Below are 18214 nucleotides of genomic sequence, written 5' to 3'. Positions count from 1 at the left end.
CCTCCAATAGAAGAAATAGTTCGGAAGGTGGAATACCGAAATCCAACATCCAAAAGTGGGATATTACAAACATACATGGCCATGAAACTGGATATCTTCCGAATCTGCCGAACCCAGACTGACGGAACAAAAGAGTAATATATGTATTTAATAAGGAGCCGGCTCATAAAAGTTGGTTCTTGGTATCTCTTCTTTTCAATTCATTCACTACTGGCTAGTATTCACTTCTCTGTCGCTCATTACTTTGCTGTCCATACACTGTTGCACACACCTTCACAATGCGCGCTGCTGCCATCATCACTCTTCTCGCCTCAGTGGCCTCTGCTGCTCCAGCCGATGACCGTTCTTGCTCCAAAGCCAAGAACGCATGCCCTGTTGTCTTCGATGGCCGAGTCCCTGCGAATGCTACTCTAGCCGACTTTGACAAGGAGAATGGTGGCGGTTGGAACCCCTACAACCCTGGCTTCGTCAAGGGAAACAACATCTCCTGGTCCGAGATCGTCAAACTTCCCCAAACCACTCCATCTCGTTTCGATGCATCTGGAAAGACTATCCCTCTTGAGGTTACCATCAGCGACGAGAGTATCTTCATGAAGCAGTTCGGCTTCAGACGTGCCGGTCTGCAGTTCAGCAAGGACAAGAACGAGGGTAGCCCTGGTTCTGAGGGTATCAAGACTCTTCACTTCAGTCTCATGCAGGACAAGAACCGACCTCTTAACCTCAGCCACGAGTACCTGGTAAGTTGTAGCTAAATCTTTCTTTCTCCTCTGGCTCTAACAACAATAGAATGTCTGGCACGAAAAGGCCGATTTTTCTGGAAACCAGTTTCAGTTCCAGGCCGGTACCATTATCGGCCAGAGCCACGCCGCCGCGACCTGGAAGCTGTTTGACGAGAAGATGAAGCTGCTCTGGGAGACTCCCATGCTCAAGGCCAAGTGGCAGAACTTTGCCATTACTCTCAACTTTGACAAGAAGTAAGTTCCCGCCACAGCGCAGAAAGAGGAACGCAACTAAACAGTCATTTGTAGCACCATCCAAGCCTACTACTCCGAGGGTTCCAAGCCCCTTAAGGCCGCTACTAAGCCCATTGCTCGCGACTTGAGTGGACAAGGACAGTACCAGATCGGTATGCTCAAGAAGCCTACTGGTACCGATGATGTTGCCAATGCTGGGTTCCAGGAGGGCAACTTGGACGAGGGACTTGTATATGGTGGCATCTTCCTCGAGGACAGCAAGAATGACTGTGTCTCTCTCTAAATAATCCTGGTAGTTAATCTTCTAGGGCAACAAGGGCGCAGTATTCCAACCAATTTTTATTGTAAACTAATTATCTTTCTGGTGTAGCAGCGTATTGTCAATAACAACAAACAATACCGTTTCCTCAAGATGCTTAAAGATCACCGGCCATGAAGGGAACTTGATCGTTCGCCCCTCTTGTCCGAAACTCTTGTGTCACGTCACCTGTTCCGTTCTGCCAATTCCACGTTTGATCCCTTACTCTGAGGAGCATGATATCAGAGCCTTCAGACAGTTTAAAGTTGGAGAGTTTGTAGTTAAAGCTCAAGGGAGTTATGGCACTCTCAAAATAGACAAAGCCCTGTGACGCAGCCGTATACATCATCCATTGTGTGGGCCATAAATCACGATCCCTGTTGTCTTCCGGTGTAATCTTAATCTGGGGGACCATGACGCCGCGTATCATTCCCATGGTGGTGGCAAGGGCAGAAGCAAAATCTTCGGATGCTTGGATGTGATAGTTGTAGAAGAAGAGGCGATCGTATCTCTCTATTGCTCACGGTAAGAGTTTGATTTTGGTTGTCAGGACTGGGCATACGTACCATAAGGCATAGGCCACTGTCCATTGGATCTTCCATTAATTTTCTTCCATATCATATCCTTGCTCCTCGATCGCTTCATGTGATATGTATCGCCGGCGACAACATCGTACTCCCTTGAACGGTAGCATTTGAGTCGCATTTTAGGACTGGTATGTTCCATGATGAGATGTTCGCCTGTGGTGTCTGAGAGAGCAAGATGCATCTTGGTTACGATGCCTCCTACGGGATTCTCCCTGACAATTTGGGGTTTCAGCCTTTCCCTCCACCTCCTGGGACAGTGGTTCCTGGCTACCTCCTCGACACTTCCATAATTGTCGAGGTAAAACTGTAACCATACACCAGCCGAGATGCCATCCCGCCCATCGCGTCTACCGTAGCTGCTTTCCCCGAGGAATAGAGAACTTCCTGAGAGACCCTTTTCGTTTGTTCCCTCAACGGAGATCTTGTTGAACATGACAGCCATGGTGGAAGCATAATGGGACTTCCACTCTAATGAGTGTCTTTTGATACCGCCATGGCGACGTATGCCAGCTGGGAAGATCCAGAAGGTCAAGTCGTTGTCTGGAGTGTAATCGACGGTGCGGCCAGTGATGTAAGTCGGGTTATTTTGACCACTACTTTTGTAAACGACACGGGCGCACGCGAGGACGAGGGATAGATTGACAAAGTGTGGTAAGAGACGCATGATTATGACTTGAGCTGTACTGAGGCTCAAGGATGGTAGGATTTTGATATGAAAGGAGAGCAAACTGATTGACTCGACACGGCCGACTGCTCTTGTACTTATAGCAGTCACATTCTCTGATCCACTGACTCTGATTTGAACAGTAATTGATCAAGGTTTTGTTTCGGGCCTATATAAGCCAGAGTGCTTCCAATCGGACTCACACAAGGACTCTTATTGGAAAGGCGACCCCGAGCAATACGCCCAAGCTTGTTGATAGGTGGCTGCAACGTCACGATGATGATCCAGCAGAGAGAAGTGTACTTGGCTAGATGATGTAGGCTGTAGCCAACGTGATGGAGAACATTTAATGCTGCAATCGAAATAATATGTGAAATGGATTGCAAGTTCTTTAGCTGGTTATATCACAGTTGACCACCGATGTAACCATGCTCCTGTTTCACCTGTGACACTGCACTCAATGCTGTCCTAACAAGTTCGTCCAAAGTCTCTTGACTTTCGATACCGACGCTGACCCGAACCAAGTGCTCGACTACTCCATACTTTGCCGCCCAATCAAGCTCGGAAAAATGTGCGAAGAGCGTATACGCACAGCAGAGAGTGAAGTTGGTTCCCAGGCTTGGACCCTTGGCCACATTCAGCGCATCGTGGAACGCTATAGCAGCTTCTGGATTCCTGAAACGAATGGAAAGAAGATATCCGTAGCCCCTCTCTAGCCGCTTGTATTTTTCGTAGATGTCCTGTGTCGGATTGCCCTTCGGATAGTAGACCTGTTCGACCGATTCATGGTTTCGAAGCATTGCTGCTGTCCGTTCTGCGTTTTCGCTTGCAGTGATGACTCGCTCTTCAAAATCCTCGCTGTTCTTCTCCATCACTATTGCGTCTGGAGAGAAGTATGTATCGACAAATCCGTCTTTGAGAAGCCGCTTCATGACTGAGAAAAGTCTGGATAGGGGGTTAAGTGCTATGCTTCCACCCATAACATTGCAGCTACCGCTGAACATCTTTGTCAGGCTTGTGCATACGACGTCGCAGTACGATATGAGCTCAACATTGACTGATGTAGCGACGGTATCATCCACTACGAATAAAAACTCATAGTCGAAAGCGAGCTTCTTTAGACGCTCAAGATCTACTGAGCCGAGAAGAGGGTTGCCTGGGAACTCGGTGAAGAGAGCACTCAGCTGTAGCCCTCCAGCTAGATCGGCTTCAAGTGTATACAGGTCGGACGGCGTAGCACCGTAGAGCTTGCAGTCGAACCCGTAGATCTTGCTAAGGACTTTGAAAGTGTCAACATAGAGGAATCTTGAATCACATCAGCTTTAGCAATGATTTCCTACTCCCAATTTACATACCCGAAAATTGCGACAGTCATCTTTTTATCGGTTTTCAGATGTACAATGGTGTCGGTAATATGACTTATTGATGACATGCCACTTGGGTACAAGAAAACATCATCCGTATCTAGGTTGTTAGTCTCTGTGCTGAACAAACGGGCTATTCGTTTTTGCACCCGAACTTTAGCATCCGAGGCCTCTTCGCTTTGGAGACGGCATGTAGGTGATTCATTATCCCGGTTCAAGAACGGGGCGCTTTCCAGCCAGTGTGTCGCTCGTCGGCTCGAGACTCCAAAACCGGTATGCTGCCAAAATGCTTTAGCTTCCGCAGCCAGTTCTCGAGGATATACGACTGCATAAATCTCGTCAGGAGAGCACTTCTTGTATAAAGTCTCTTCAAGGTAGACTCCTTTGTTAAAATCGGCTTGCAAGGCAAATACGGCCCCCTTGTTTTGGGCGTTGAGATATTTCTGACACATTTTCGCGTGATGGCCTGCTGGCAGAAGCACTGCTGACCGTCCAGGAGCGGCTAACAAAGCTCTCAACTGGGACGGGAGCTCGTCCGGGGTTGATTCGCAGGAGGGCCGTTGGAGTAACTTTTCTGAGAGCTGGCCAACGACATGCGGTACGAAGAATCGAGGGTAGCCGGTCTTTAGCTGTGATATCAAGTCTGGATCTCGCCTCGCCCAAGCTACTGTATCTTTCCACGTTGGTATGTAAACACTGACTGCCTTTAGTCCTGTTAATTCCTAACATCTCGAGGGTGGGGGCAAGTTGGACTTGCATGCTTATCTCCTGGTGGAAGCGAACTCCCAAGTTCTGCCTTCATCTCTTCACTAATATCGATTATGGAAGATAAATCCAATCGTCACGTTATGTTCTGGTTGATCTTTTGTCGTTTAAACTGCTTGGTTGCTACGATATCACCCTTGGTATGTGCTACACAGCAGAACGGGACAAGAAACTGAGAAGCGCTGTGTTTCATGGAAGAGCAGACGATTCAGTTTTATGTTTACTCGGCTGCTGTGTCGATCTATCAATTCTGTCATGTTCCACGGCACGTCAGCCAGCCCTTTACGCTTCGAACAGGTTTTGGGGGCTGCCTACTATTGACGGTAGCGTAAGACATGCATTAGCACTGGTTTGGCTGCCCACTGAAGGCTTGACTTGTTCGTGCCGATCAAAAATGAGGGAGCGTTTGTGTGCGTCGAGCATTCAATATTCCTTGGAAGACTGGTGCCAGCAACTTGGTGAGGGTTGGGTTCGTCTGATTGCAGGTAGTGCTGTGTAGGTATCACAAACGACCACAATTGGTAGCTCTTGTCGTTGAGGGTCGTTTTACCCTCTAGCAGTAGAACCATTTGGGACCTATCAAAGCGATTTACTACCTTTACATTCATTCCAGACTAAACCTATGCTCATTTCACGCTGTGAATGAATGCTCAAAACAGAAATCGTGAGGCTGAAATGTAGTCAGTCTAGGGTATTTCGATTTGCATGCCAATGCCGTAACGCAGGAGAGATTGACAGGGGATCTGTGAATCTCCCGAACCAATCATATCGCTTACCCTCTACAGCTTGGGGCATTCTCGGCGTTCCCCGCTCAACCCTCCAACACCGCGGCGGCTCCCGTACCTACAGGGAAGGGACCGGTCTAGGTACCTCCCTTCCATACCTTACCCAGGTAGGGAAGGCAAGTCACACCGTCTTGTCTTGTCTTGTCCTGCCTCGTCTCCCCTCAGCTTATCAAACACAAAGACTTCCTCTCCTCCTTCCTCTCCTCTCCTCTCATACAACTCATACTTTTGCCACTACCTCATCAGAAGAAACTCTAACTTTGAACCACTAAACTTCTCATCCACAGCCATGACAACCCGTTACCGTGTCGAGTGTAAGTAAACCACCAACAACCCCGCCTCCATGTCATATCTTTGTACTCCAAACCCTCATAGTCACACAAGCTCACAGTAGCAAACAGATGCTCTCAAGACACACCGAAGAGACCAATTTATCGGTATGATGAACCCAACTTCATTTAAGCCATCAACCAAATCATGCATAGCTACATATATGGTTGCCCTTGTGGCCTCGTCCCCGCATCACATGTCTCATAATCCTCACTGTGAACTCATGTCGAACTTGGCTAACTTGAATCTCAGAATGGGTCAAAGGTCTTCTAGCTGTCCCTTTTGTCCTATATTCGCAGCCCACGGGCGTCTTTGGAGATGGCCCCAGTGTTACTCAGATGGCCGAGGAGGCTCACCGTCGTTATGCTGAGATCATGCGTGATGTAGAGCTTATGATTGATGACCACAGTATGATTTCACTTTCAACCTTGACAGAAAAGCCATCTGACTCTCAGTAGTTAGTCGTCAGCAAGATGACAGTATGCTCCCATCAAAATTGCGGATGCTCATCCCCACTGCGGGCCCCTTTTTCACCCGTCTCCCTCTTGAAGCCGCCTTCAAGTACCAAGACAGAAAACGGTACATCTCATCTCGGAGATTCGTTGCTCCATCCTTCAACGATGTTCGTCAAATCCTCAATTCAGCCCAGTCCATGGCTGTAACCAATGGATCGTTGCAACTGGCCACGTTTGATGGTGACGTGACACTGTACGATGATGGTTTCAATTTGGAGCCCACAAGCCCGGTGATTCCTCGTCTTCTCGGTACGTTTGTTATACAGATTATCTCCAAACAAAACACTGACAGATTGCAGACCTCTTGCGCAAAAACATCAAAATCGGTATTGTTACAGCTGCTGGTTACACCTCTGCTGACCGCTACTATGAGCGTCTTCACGGATTGCTTGACGCCATTGCCGAGTCGACTGATCTAGACCCTGTGCAAAAGCAAAGCATTGTGATCATGGGAGGCGAAGCGAATTATTTGTTCGAGTACTCGCCCTCTTCGCCCTACAAGCTAGCACCTGTCCCACGCACCCAGTGGCTGACTCCCGAGATGGCCTCATGGTCAGATGCTGACATTACAACATTGTTGGATGTTGCTGAGAATGCACTTCGTGATTGCGTCAACAACCTTAATTTACCTGCCATGATCATGCGCAAGGATAGGGCGGTAGGAATTATCCCCAAGACACCGGGAACTCGTATTGCTCGCGAGAGCCTTGAAGAGACCGTCCTAGTTGTTCAACGTATCCTCGAGCTTAGCAGCCTTGGATCCAGCGAAAAGCGTCCAACGAAGCACCGCCCAAGCTCGCCACCTATCCCACCCTCAGTGGCAAGCCAGTCCCGCCGTGTACCATTCTGTGCTTTTAACGGCGGCAACGACGTGTTTGTTGATATTGGTGACAAGAGCTGGGGTGTAACCGTTTGCCAACAGTGGTTTGGAAGTAAAGAGAATGGCGGCGCTATTCGTGGCGAGAATACGCTGCACGTAGGCGATCAATTCTTGAGTGCAGGCTCCAACGATTTCAAGGCACGTAGTGTCGGTACCACGGCATGGATTGCAAGCCCTGCTGAGACCGTCGAACTCCTTGACGAGCTAGCTGATATGATGCAAAAGAAGTTGTCTTGATTGAATGCTTGATCTGACTAGCGGCCAAAGATTAAGCTTTTGGTATACAACTATGCTCGATACTGTCAAGATAGGCAGACTGGCATGTTTATTTCAGGAGAGGTCTTTCAGCCACAATCCGACGCTCATCCAAGATGGATGAGTATGCGGCGCCACGAAAGCGACAAATCGACACGGATAAGGAGGGTGAATCCGAAATAGCGCAATGGTTGCAAATGTTGACCACGCTTGGAAATGACTTGCCCTCTTCATCAAAAGAGGGCTTGGTTTGGCGCTGAACTTTCCCCAACGCTGTTGGCTTGCTTCTATAGCCTCGATAAGATTATTATGGCCGACATGGTGTTCCTTTTTGCTTAAATATGACGCACTAATGGGCTTTTCGTAGCGTCGATATCTCCTGGAATATTTTGGAGAAAGTCTTACTATCTCTAATTCTAATATAATTATACCTCTCGCTGCAACCAATCGTACAATTCCTCGTCTGATACTGCTATGTATGACAAGGGACGAAAACCAAAATATCCTTTGATGTTTTGCAAGTACCCGCCTTGTATGTTGTGTTATTGGGGGTCAGCTTAAATCATAATGAATCAATATGACTGGTAAGATTGTCAGCTTACATGTACGCTGGGGACATGAGCATTCGTGCATGGAGACAATCAACTTCCCCTTCTCATATCTAAACCACCAACCTTGGCGCATTATGGCTGCTGTGGTATTTCTTACGTTGGACGGCGCCACGTGATATCATCATAACTTTACGGCTTATTAACTCATCCCGACTCAGCTCGACATATAACTAGGTACCTACTCACTTCAACACAGTCGGTCGGCTAGCAGGCTTTCTAGTTCTCTTGTGCCCCTCGCAGTCTTGAAAATGACGGGACTCGGCGGATTAAGCACAGAAGAAATCAACAGAGTCATGGATCTGGAGTGGGAAGAATCTATCCAAGATTGGGAATGGCATGCTTTGAACTATGCGAGCCCTGTCCCTCCTTTGATACCCTTCCCTTCTTATTGTGTTAGCCGACGATGTGGATGGTGCCGTTTCGTGATCAAGCCTGATGAACTTGTCACAGCCAGTAAGTTGCACAGCTAAAATCCGACCTTGATTCTTCTCACTGACATCCCTTGATGGTAGGGTCTTCTGGAGGGACTGAGTCATCAACTTTTGCATTCGAGGACTCTTGTGATGACGCCAAGTTATTCGCAACTTTCAAGCGATGCGAAAGCGACCACGACGCATGTGCCACAACAGGCTATCATGTTGAATGCTCTACAATTGCCTCGAATCTGGGGCTTCAAAAGAACGATTTTATTGATGCTGCTCGCTACTCTTATGAGCCATCGTCCAGAGAAGATGAACGTCGACACGAGTGGATTTTGAACCACTTGCACCAGGCGATAAGCAAGAAGTTCACAAACCTGCCAGCCGAGATTTTGTTCATGATAAACAAACATCTTGTTCTGCATTATACGATTGTTTCGCTGTCTGGACTTGGTCGACCCGGCCGATGGACGATTGAGCCTTTAAAAGATGTCTGGGCAACGCACTTCAGCCTAAACGGCGTCGACTATATAGCCTCATTGTCGAATACACAAAGACTTGGCAGTCAGCTGCTCTGGAAAGCCTCCAATAACCGCGAAGATCACTATATTTATATCTCAGAGGACCATTTAGGTATCAGACAGATCGTCAATGACCCCCTGGCAGTGTCGGCCGAGGAGCGACACTCTGGCTGGTGGCGCACGCTCCCGGTAGTGAGCCCGATTCTGACCTTTTCTGACGACGTGAGTTTATTCTTCTCTTAATACTTGCTGTTCTTACCTGCGGCTAGGGCCTCAAACTGCGGAGTGTCGCAGCTGCGCCGTTAAATCCCACCATCTGTTGGCCGTATCCAATGGCACCGGAATCACTGAAGAACATGGCCTATCATGTGACGAAAAAGCCTTCTTCAAGTCTCGGTATGACAATAGAAGCCCGTATGGTAGCTTTGGACTTCAACAAACCTTGTATCACCGCCTATTCCGCGTGTTGGTATGAAGACTGCCTTGTAGACATCCATGCACATGGGTCTGGAGAGTCTCTTGATTTTTACCACGAGCTCGACGAAAATGTAAAGAACAGATGGCAGACTGCAAAATCGGAAAACGCGACAACAGTAGGGAACCATTGGATTTATCACCCACTAAATTCCGGAGAGAAAATTGAACAGGTTTGGCTACGGACAAAGAACGAACCAGATGAAGGCAACGGCGCACACGAAAGACGGCAAAAGACAAAACCATGTCCTCAAGAGATAGCTTTAGCTGTATGTTCAAATTCTATTTCATTCCTTGCGAGTTTATGCTGACAGTACAGTAGCTGCTTACAAGTCACTCACGAACGTTGGTTATTGGAAGACCCGGGGCAATACATAGCGAGTGGAAATGTATTGCTCAAACATCCACAGGATCACCGATGCGAGTGTTTTTCGATCCTAGCGTCGACGGCGTTTCCTTATTCTCGGCCACGACAATGGGTGGTAGTGGCAGCGATTCCATGCCGGAAAGGCTGTCGACCTGGCTAGATGTAGAACGAGAGCCTAGCAACTCGGAGGCTTTGCTCGAAGAAGTTGAAGAAGTTGTGGCATGTAAGGAAAAGTCCAAAATATCAGGGCTTCTGTTCCGATACACGGATGGTAAGCAAGCATCTGTCGGAAGATTTCGCCTCGATTGTGTTGAAGCGTCTCTGCCAGTTGCTGGTACACCTTGGTTGTACACAGGATCTCGGGTATCAGACGGGGGGGAGTCGGTTCTTGAAGCGATACGTATCTCGAACCCTGGAAATGAAGAGAGTTTGGAGTGGAACAAGATGCCGCTGGAGGGCATCCTGACATGGGACGCTCTATCTGGAAGGGAGGAGGCAAGGCAGCAGGTAATTAGAATCTAAGAACCTGAGGATAGAATCTCTCACATGGTTTGCAGTAGGTTGATATTGATGGGGAAGGAAGGGACTAGTAAATACCTACCTAGATTTGGGAGGTTTTATACCGTTTGTCTTCTCGAGAAGGCTCCTTCCTCTTCGTATGGCACCTTAGTTAGTACCTTCTAGGGAACTCTTTCGACTATTCATCTCTAAATTTGCTTTTGCAACCTCAACTTCGCCATTTACACTCCATACTCAACCACCAGTTTGCCAACAAAGCCGCCCTCCACATGGATTCCTTTAGCGAGTCGCATACCGAGGCTTCCAACGGTTAGTCAAAGGTCTCAGATCCCAGATTCCAAAGTAGCTCATTTGAGGGAAACATGCTGTTGAGCATGAGAGCTCGTTACTTGAAAAAATGTTCCCGAAAGCTGTACAACGTTTTCCTTTTCCATCTGCTCTTTACCACCGGCCCGAGATTCACGAAAGAGAAACACCCGCACGCATGGGTCATGATAGACTTCCTTTAATAAATTTGGTGAAGAGCGACAGTCATGGTGAGCCTCAGCGGCCATATTGTTGGTCTGGGCCAGGGATAAGACTGCTCGGGTCTTGGATGAGATATTCCAACACAAGACACGACATGAGACAGGCACGTCCTTACGACTGGAAATAGCGACGTCACCCCCTCGATCCCTGAGAAACGCATTAAAAGATAGGGTTTATACGCTATTCGTATTCAACCAACCTTAGGCCCTATCAGCTTTATGTCACCCAAGAGTGGTCTATGGATACGACGGGGGAACAGTTTGTTAGATAAAAGCAAACCGCCATGTCATTTGAACAGGGACCACTCCCATGCCTTACTTATAGGACTGCTTCTATCATGGTAGTTTCTTAGCAGCCAACTATTTTTGGCATCCGATAAGCATGCAGGAATGTCACAATGCATATATATTTGTGCCATTGTATCATCTGCGGGCCATTGATCATCCTAGATAAGTACAATCACATGTTGACTGACATCTGTGTTGTGTTTTGTAATTACGTCAATCAATCGTAAACAGTGAGCCATAGTATAATGGATGATGGTAGGCAATAACATCGCTTCATCCAGTCCTTCAAATCTAATCTCACCCATCAGCTTCTACATCCTCTGCCGTCAACGTTACTTACGTAGGTAGATACCAACATGTACCAAGACAATACGAAAAACCCATGCGTCACGGCCAACGCAGTAAATGGCCATTGCCAACAACGCACATATGCCCAAGTATGCGGGACTCATTCCAAGCAGCCCACCTGTAAACCCTCGGATACCAAAGACCAAAACCTCAGCCCTCTCCAAAAGCACGTTCAGTTCTGGGATCGCGACTCTGATGGTGTCATCTGGCCGTTGGACGTCTACAGCGGCTTCCGCGAACTCGGTTTCGGCCTTTTCTTCTCAATAGGCTCTTTACTCATCCCCATTTTCTTTTCATACCCTACGCGGCTGGGGCACAGTTGGATTCCAGATCCCATGTTCCGCATCCATGTCAAAAACATCAACAAGGCCAAGCATGGTTCCGACACTGGGATATACGACTTTGACGGAAACTTCAACCACGAGCGGTTCGAGCAGCTGTTTGATCGTTTTGACTCTTCGGGCGAAGGAGGTCTGACAGCTGATGATCTGCTAAGGTTATGGAAGAAGGATCGATGTGCAGCCGATCCAGCAGGCTGGACTTTTGCATTCATGGAGTGGTGGACGACTTACGTCCTGTTGCAGAAGGATGGCCTTGTATATAAAGACGACTTGAAAGCGTGTTATGATGGTAGTCTCTTTTGGAGGATCAAGAAGGAGAAGGAGAGAGAAGACGGTACAACAAATAGGAGGAGCTTTGGCATGAGGAACTTTTTTGCCAACATCGTCAATTGTCCGTTCTAGCACCACCAAAAACACACAGCAACGCAGACTATTTCACGACAATCAAGGTCAATCTAGAGGCGGCGAGATCAGGCAGTTTATGTTTAACAACCGAGAATTTTGAACTAATGGATTTTATTTCAATAAATTTACCTTTTGACTATTTTGATCCAGGGATTCTTTTGTCCCCTGTTTTAGGCTGTTCTCGTTCTCGTTCGCTTCGTCTCTGTCGTACCCGCTTCGCTTCCTACCCGTGCTCCTTTCCCATCATGATAAACAACTCGTTAAATAGGCTCTCAATCCAGCTGCCCCATACCAATCATACCCACGGCACTCTTTGGAAGGCCTTCCACGGCGGGTTCGTCCATCATTGCTTGCACGTTCTAAAGTCTCTTTCTTTTGATATGGGCTCAACACGTCTCTTGGTCCCCGGGGAATCTTGACTCCTGCCCTAACACGAAAGAGGAAGGGGATATAACAAAGGGGGAAACAATTCCAATAACTGATTTTCTCTCAACCACAATCTTCGCCGGATTAGCTAGCACCTCCGTTCTGTGCACCCAAGCTAGCGGCCATAGCGGCAGCCTGCTGCTGAGCGAGGAGCTGAGCTTGCTGAGCCTGTTGAGCCTGCTGTGTGGCAATCTCATCGGCCTTGACCATCACGTTCTGAATAACGTTCTGGTCATCGGCTGTGAGGTGTCCAGCCAAGCTCCCGTAAAATTGGGGCTGTTCTGCTTGCATTTCTAAAACAGGTCAGCGATATACAGCTTCAAGCGCGCATTCGACGTACTCATCAAAGTATTACGGAACAGCTGGTAAGGCTCAATCTTATCAAGCGGCGACTCAAGCAGGACAGAATCCTCACCGAGGTCGTCTTCCTCAACATCATCGATCGCTCTGCTGAACTTCTGGGCCTGGTTATGCATTAGTAATGATCACGAAAACAGTGAGTAATGTGCGTTCAACATACCTCCTCGTTGAGGAAGTTAAGGTAAGCAGTGCTCTCGTCCTTGGACTCGGCTGTCTCGCCAGTTTCCTCCTCTTCTTCGACGTTCCAATTGGCCTCATCATCATCCCACTCATCTTCCTCACCGTAATCGTAGGTAGACTCGAGGTGGAAATCATCGCGGAGAGCTTCGTCGCGGTCTGTCGTTTATTAGTTTCGAACTAACTGTACTCACAACTTTGTTAAACTTACTCTTCTGAGCAGCAGGGAGAGAGCGGAACAGCTCAGTTATGCCCTGCAGCAATCGAGGCCAGCCAACAGAAACGCTTTGTGGGACATGCTCGGGGTTCAGGCTGAGCAGAGCTGAGATAGCAACGATACACAACTTCTTGTCATGAACACGAGTAAATGCTGTCATGCTGCCGAACCAGAGGCTGAAAAAGCGGTTTGTCCAGCCCTTGTTCTCAAGAACTTGAAGAGTTAGGAGAGGGTTGTAGTGGATCGAGTTAATAACCATCTCCATCAGATGAATACGATAACTCTTGACCTTGACATCCTGGCTAGCTAGAATGTTCATAGCAATGTTGATAAATCCCTCGACGCAGCTGTCGATTTGACCCTTCAAGCTAAGCATCATGGCCTCCGCCAACTTGCAGGCGCATATTCTCTCGACCCCACCCTGGATGCTGTCGGTGAACATATCAGCAACCATGGAGAAAAGGGCTTGAGTGTATTCGGGCTTCTGAGCTAGCTGAGGGGCACCAAACTGGACAAAGTTGTCCAGAGCTGGCAGCATGTCCTCGAGGTAATACTCAGCACCAGCCTTGAAGGTGGTGTGGATCAACTCAAAGGCCTGCCACATAGTAGGAGAAATGGACTTGGCGGCAAATGTGCAGCTATCAATAATCTCAAATACTTCATTGTAAAGATCATAAAGCTTGTTCTCCAGGGTGACCTTGATAACAGGCATAAGAACGGCCTCGATATGGAGCAGGACGTCGGGAGTGCTCTCAAGGGTGAGAATAAGAGTACCGATAGTTTGCAAAACACCGAGAGCAGTGATGCTTTTGTCGTCATATTCGTTATAAAGTTCGCCGTCGTCGCCAACCTTGCTTTCCTTCTCGAGAAGCTCGCGGACGATCCTCATGTAAGTGTCTCGGAGCTGCTCACTGAGAGCCACAGCGAAGGGAGTGAGTTCAGTGGCAAAAACCTCAACAAAATCCTCCATGACGTTCGCAAGCGCATCGATATCGGCCTCGTTGGCGAGCTTAAGAAGTTGCTGCATAATGGTAGGGATGTTCTGCTGCATGCTCGTTCGGATGATGTCGTGTCGGATCAGAGGCTGAAGAGCGAGTGCGGCGGTGACACGGACAGGGAGGGCAGGGTCAGCCATGCAGTCCAGAATGTGTCGATAAATGGTAAGAAGGTTATTCTGGTCCTGGAAGTTGAGCTGCTCGAACTTCTCTATGGTGTCACAAGCGCGAGCACGGAGATAACCCTGAGAGCTGGTGAAGTCGGGGAAAACGTAACGGACAAGGAAGTATTCAACCTGGTCCGCAATAGGGCTTTTCTTGCCCAAAATGACGGGGGCCAAAGTGGCGATCATGCGCAGCGCACCCTCCTTAGCAATATGGTTCTTCTTGTCATCCTCAACCTGTTCATACTCGTTGACAACAGCGTTAACAAACTTGAGGATCTCGAAAGTCTCCTTGCGGCGGTTTTTGGTGAGGTTGACAAGAAAGTTCGTGGCAGCAACATCAGGAGCAGACGCCTCCTCGAAGTAGTTGAGCTTTCGGTGAAGATACTCGTCGGGCTCATCCTCGAATTGCTCGACATCCTCATCGGTGAGACAAAGGACAGGGAAGACGAAATGAGTAACCAGGTTGGTGAGGTGAGGCTTGAGGTGTGCCCACATCTCCTTGGGTCGGACTGACTCATCGAGGAAGACAAGCGTGTAGGAAAGACAAGGCCGGCTGAGCCACGAGGTTTTGGCGACCCATTTCTCGATCTCCTGGAGGTAGTGCTTGAGGATTTCGGGAGCAATGTTCGCGGTGAAGTCTTTGGCGAAAGCAAGCGCTTCTTCGCCCTTGCCTGGGCTGGCAGGGTTGCCGTGTCTAGAAATACCGTGTTAATATGAATTTACCAAGTGAGAGAAAGTATAACTGGTCGTACCGGATGAAGAGACGGTTCAGGTTGAAGAAAGCCCATTTCTTGGCCTTCCACCAGTGATGCTTCTCGCGCTCGTGTTGGTCGCCCTGCATGGCACTGGCGGGGCAAGTCTTGGAGACGGTGTGCAGGAAAACGGTGCACCAAGCGATGTTGACATCGCGCTGTCGCAACGTGGGGGAGAGTTCCAACTACAAGTAAGATCAGTATAAGTTTTCAAAAGAGCAGAGAAGATGTTTCGGTAGGTGCGTACCCATGTTGCATGTTTATAAGCCTTTAGAGCAAGGTGAAGCATCTCGCCAGCCTCATCGCTCTCCTGGTTCACCAACTCGTTGCAGATGGCTAGAAGACGAGGAAAGCTTGCCTCCACGATCCGGTCAAACTGTGCTCGGTCGTCGCTATCGGTAGACTTGTAACGGAAGGCGCGGCAGATAGCGAGTAGGCATTGCAGACCAGCCAGGACGGAGCCAGGGTTATTCGTGTTGAGAAGCTGAAGGGTGAAGTCCATAAATCTGGGCCAACGAGCGGGAAAGTCATATTGGAGGATTCGCTGGAGAACGGGAATGAGCTGCTGGCGGACAAGGCCTTCGGAAGCAGCGAGAATCGGCAGAAGGCGGTCTCGCACGCGAGCCTTTTCATCTTCGGGGATTGGGTTCGAAGGGGGCTCGGTAGAGTAACCCTCACTGTTGTACCATGAACGGTTGACACGGTTCTTTACGTAGATGACAGCTGGAGTAGAATATTGTCAGAGGTGGGCCAAGAAGCGAGTGGGATAGGTTGAATAGAGGGGCACGAATATTGCATCAACGTACTCGATAGACGAACACTGGCCTCTTGTTCGGCTTGTAGGATATCGAGAAGACATTCGAGGAAGCCGGGCTGTTCTTCAATCTAGACAGTGCAGCAATTTAAATCAGCATGTTGATTCTTCTTGTGGTTCAGGACTTGCGCATATGACGGGCAGTTGATCAGTGAAGTTAAAGCAGTGTGCGCAGAGATATAATGCGAGAAGAAGCATGCGAGTTAGCCATAATGCTGACATGGTGAAGCAGATGGCTATTCAGAATCTCCAATGGCACCCAAGCACAACAAAGACATTCCCTCAAGACAAAGACGCAAATGCAAGACGCACCTGTTTCAACTGAATCTCAGCACGCCTTCGGCTGTCTGCATCAGGGTCCAAGCTAGCGGCGAGCAAGGACCTCACAGCGGCGGTATCCATGGTGAGTGGTGGATATATAGAGAAGTCGACGTCGAGGCCGAAGAGGATAGGAGTGTGTGGTGGAAAGAGAGGCGGACGAAAGTAGCGGAATCAGGATCTGTCAGGTCTGGATAAGAAAGGCGAGCGGCGGATGGCGGGGCATCTAGAGACAGCCCAAAAAGCACAACACCCAAAAGAAAAGCACAAAGTCCACCTCAGCTAGTTCACAGTCCGAAATGGTAGGCCACGAGCCACGGTGATATGCGGTTTTGATTCGGGGATCGAACGTATTCGCCTCGAAAAGTCGGAGTGACTTTTTTTCCGTTTACAAGTTTTTTTCTTCCCTGCTTCCCTTTTGCAAGAGCTGGAAATATTAGGACCCGATGGGCGATGCCAGAGCCAAAAAGTTGTAGTCGGGAGAAAGTAGCACCAGGGCCGTCCGTGTGTGCGAGTGTCCAGGGGCCCAAAAATTGAAAAGATGGAATATGGGAGGCTCTGATTGGGTTTGAGCAAGGTAGGGCTCCAGTTCCAGGTCCAGGTCCAGTACAAGGCAGCGTCAATACCAGCCTAGGAGAGTCTAGGAGATATCAGGAAAGATGCCCTCTGAGATTAGAAATTAGGGTGGGAAACAAAAAAAGGATTTACATGAGATTTGGTCCAGAATGGCATAGAGCAACTTGTTCAATTTCGTCTTGTTGGCTCTCAGCAGTTAATTTGTTTGTGTTTTTAATCCTCCGAGACCAGTTCAAGTCCGACCGACTGTGTGTGGGACTGAATTCGGTCGGTCACTCGGCGGCGGAAGCTGGAGACGGCGTCGGGACGGAGTCAAATGAACTGGAGGAGCGAAGAAAAACAAACGCACACGTTTTGACTTTTCAGTGGGTCCGGGTGGTCTTTTTTGTTTCCTTCCTTCTTCCGGTAGATGATGAAATCTTGGTATGGATGCGATGATGAATGGATATCTGGGTACTGACAAGCAATGTGTGAGAACGGAAACTTTGTTGAAAGAGATGGAAAGTTACTCAGTAATTTATTGGAAGAAATCTTCCTCCTAGGTACCTACCTACCTATGCTTAGGTAGGTACTAGGTAGGCAGGTATGGAGAGCTAGACTAGATGATTTCCAACAGTTATTCACTGCTTGATGCAAGTGCAGCTACCTACTAGCGGCAAGAGCACATAACAACGTTCATTATGGCTTAAAGGGAAGGCACTATCACAAGTTTGTTCACTAGGTAGGACCTTAAACGTCAGGAACACAGTGATAGGAAAGCCAAGGCAGAAGCAGCTGCCAGATGTAATGCAAGGGTTGTCCAAATCTCGAGTCAAAGCAAGTTGATGTTTTCAGCCAATGGAAAAGGTGTCTCACGACGCACAGGATCTTGGCGTCTTGTACGTACATAAAGCACCAAACCAAGCACGAGCATGCCACGAGCAAAGCACGAGGTCATCCATGACAGAATTGGCCATCACTTTTCTTTCCTTTTTCTTTTACGGTCAAAACTCAATTTCTTTATTAGGTCGAGGCTTTCCCCGGAGGATAATGCCCTGACGACCAACAAGGGCCTGAAGTGATCCCTGACATCCATCCACAGTAGAAAGTGGGATGTTGAATGCTACTTTGTACTGCCAGTTGTCGAGTACTGGTTGCATTGCGTTGACCACTGCGTTCATCAAAGAGTCGGTCAC

At 48.4% G+C, this 18214-nt stretch overlaps 7 protein-coding genes across 7 annotated transcripts; 4 read left to right on the top strand and 3 right to left on the bottom strand.

Annotated features, from left to right (window-relative positions):
- Positions 1-278: 278 nt before the first annotated feature.
- Positions 279-1257, top strand: FSST1_009016 (uncharacterized protein; the record flags this gene model as incomplete). The annotated part of the gene is made up of 3 exons (XM_083225952.1): positions 279-737; positions 787-974; positions 1029-1257. The coding sequence occupies 3 exons, from the start codon at positions 279-281 to the stop codon at positions 1255-1257; spliced, it is 876 nt and encodes a 291-aa protein (XP_083084977.1).
- Positions 1258-1390: 133 nt separating this feature from the next.
- FSST1_009015 (uncharacterized protein) lies at positions 1391-2523 on the bottom strand (the record flags this gene model as incomplete). The annotated part of the gene is made up of 2 exons (XM_083225951.1): positions 1391-1785; positions 1839-2523. 2 exons carry the CDS (start codon positions 2521-2523, stop codon positions 1391-1393), a joined length of 1080 nt encoding a protein of 359 aa, XP_083084976.1.
- A 404-nt stretch (positions 2524-2927) lies between these two features.
- FSST1_009014 (pyridoxal phosphate-dependent transferase) lies at positions 2928-4689 on the bottom strand (the record flags this gene model as incomplete). Its single annotated transcript, XM_083225950.1, has 3 exons — positions 2928-3828; positions 3879-4591; positions 4645-4689. The coding sequence occupies 3 exons, from the start codon at positions 4687-4689 to the stop codon at positions 2928-2930; spliced, it is 1659 nt and encodes a 552-aa protein (XP_083084975.1).
- A 1037-nt stretch (positions 4690-5726) lies between these two features.
- Positions 5727-7399, top strand: FSST1_009013 (IMP 5'-nucleotidase; the record flags this gene model as incomplete). The annotated part of the gene is made up of 5 exons (XM_083225949.1): positions 5727-5751; positions 5839-5874; positions 6020-6175; positions 6226-6531; positions 6582-7399. The coding sequence occupies 5 exons, from the start codon at positions 5727-5729 to the stop codon at positions 7397-7399; spliced, it is 1341 nt and encodes a 446-aa protein (XP_083084974.1).
- Positions 7400-8276: 877 nt separating this feature from the next.
- On the top strand, positions 8277-10331 carry FSST1_009012 (uncharacterized protein; the record flags this gene model as incomplete). The annotated part of the gene is made up of 4 exons (XM_083223883.1): positions 8277-8481; positions 8541-9190; positions 9238-9711; positions 9765-10331. 4 exons carry the CDS (start codon positions 8277-8279, stop codon positions 10329-10331), a joined length of 1896 nt encoding a protein of 631 aa, XP_083084973.1.
- A 1168-nt stretch (positions 10332-11499) lies between these two features.
- FSST1_009011 (Caleosin related protein-domain-containing protein) lies at positions 11500-12234 on the top strand (the record flags this gene model as incomplete). The annotated part of the gene is made up of 1 exon (XM_083225948.1): positions 11500-12234. The coding sequence occupies one exon, from the start codon at positions 11500-11502 to the stop codon at positions 12232-12234; it is 735 nt and encodes a 244-aa protein (XP_083084972.1).
- Positions 12235-12747: 513 nt separating this feature from the next.
- FSST1_009010 (armadillo-type protein) lies at positions 12748-16547 on the bottom strand (the record flags this gene model as incomplete). Its single annotated transcript, XM_083225947.1, has 8 exons — positions 12748-12956; positions 13004-13127; positions 13184-13359; positions 13412-15273; positions 15332-15516; positions 15579-16054; positions 16138-16216; positions 16458-16547. The coding sequence occupies 8 exons, from the start codon at positions 16545-16547 to the stop codon at positions 12748-12750; spliced, it is 3201 nt and encodes a 1066-aa protein (XP_083084971.1).
- Positions 16548-18214: the final 1667 nt, after the last annotated feature.

This window comes from Fusarium sambucinum, chromosome II, assembly GCF_050947815.1.
Source record: "Fusarium sambucinum isolate potato_lamoka chromosome II, whole genome shotgun sequence".
Classification (NCBI taxonomy): domain Eukaryota; kingdom Fungi; phylum Ascomycota; class Sordariomycetes; order Hypocreales; family Nectriaceae; genus Fusarium; species Fusarium sambucinum.
This window is presented reverse-complemented; position numbering and strand designations above follow the sequence as displayed.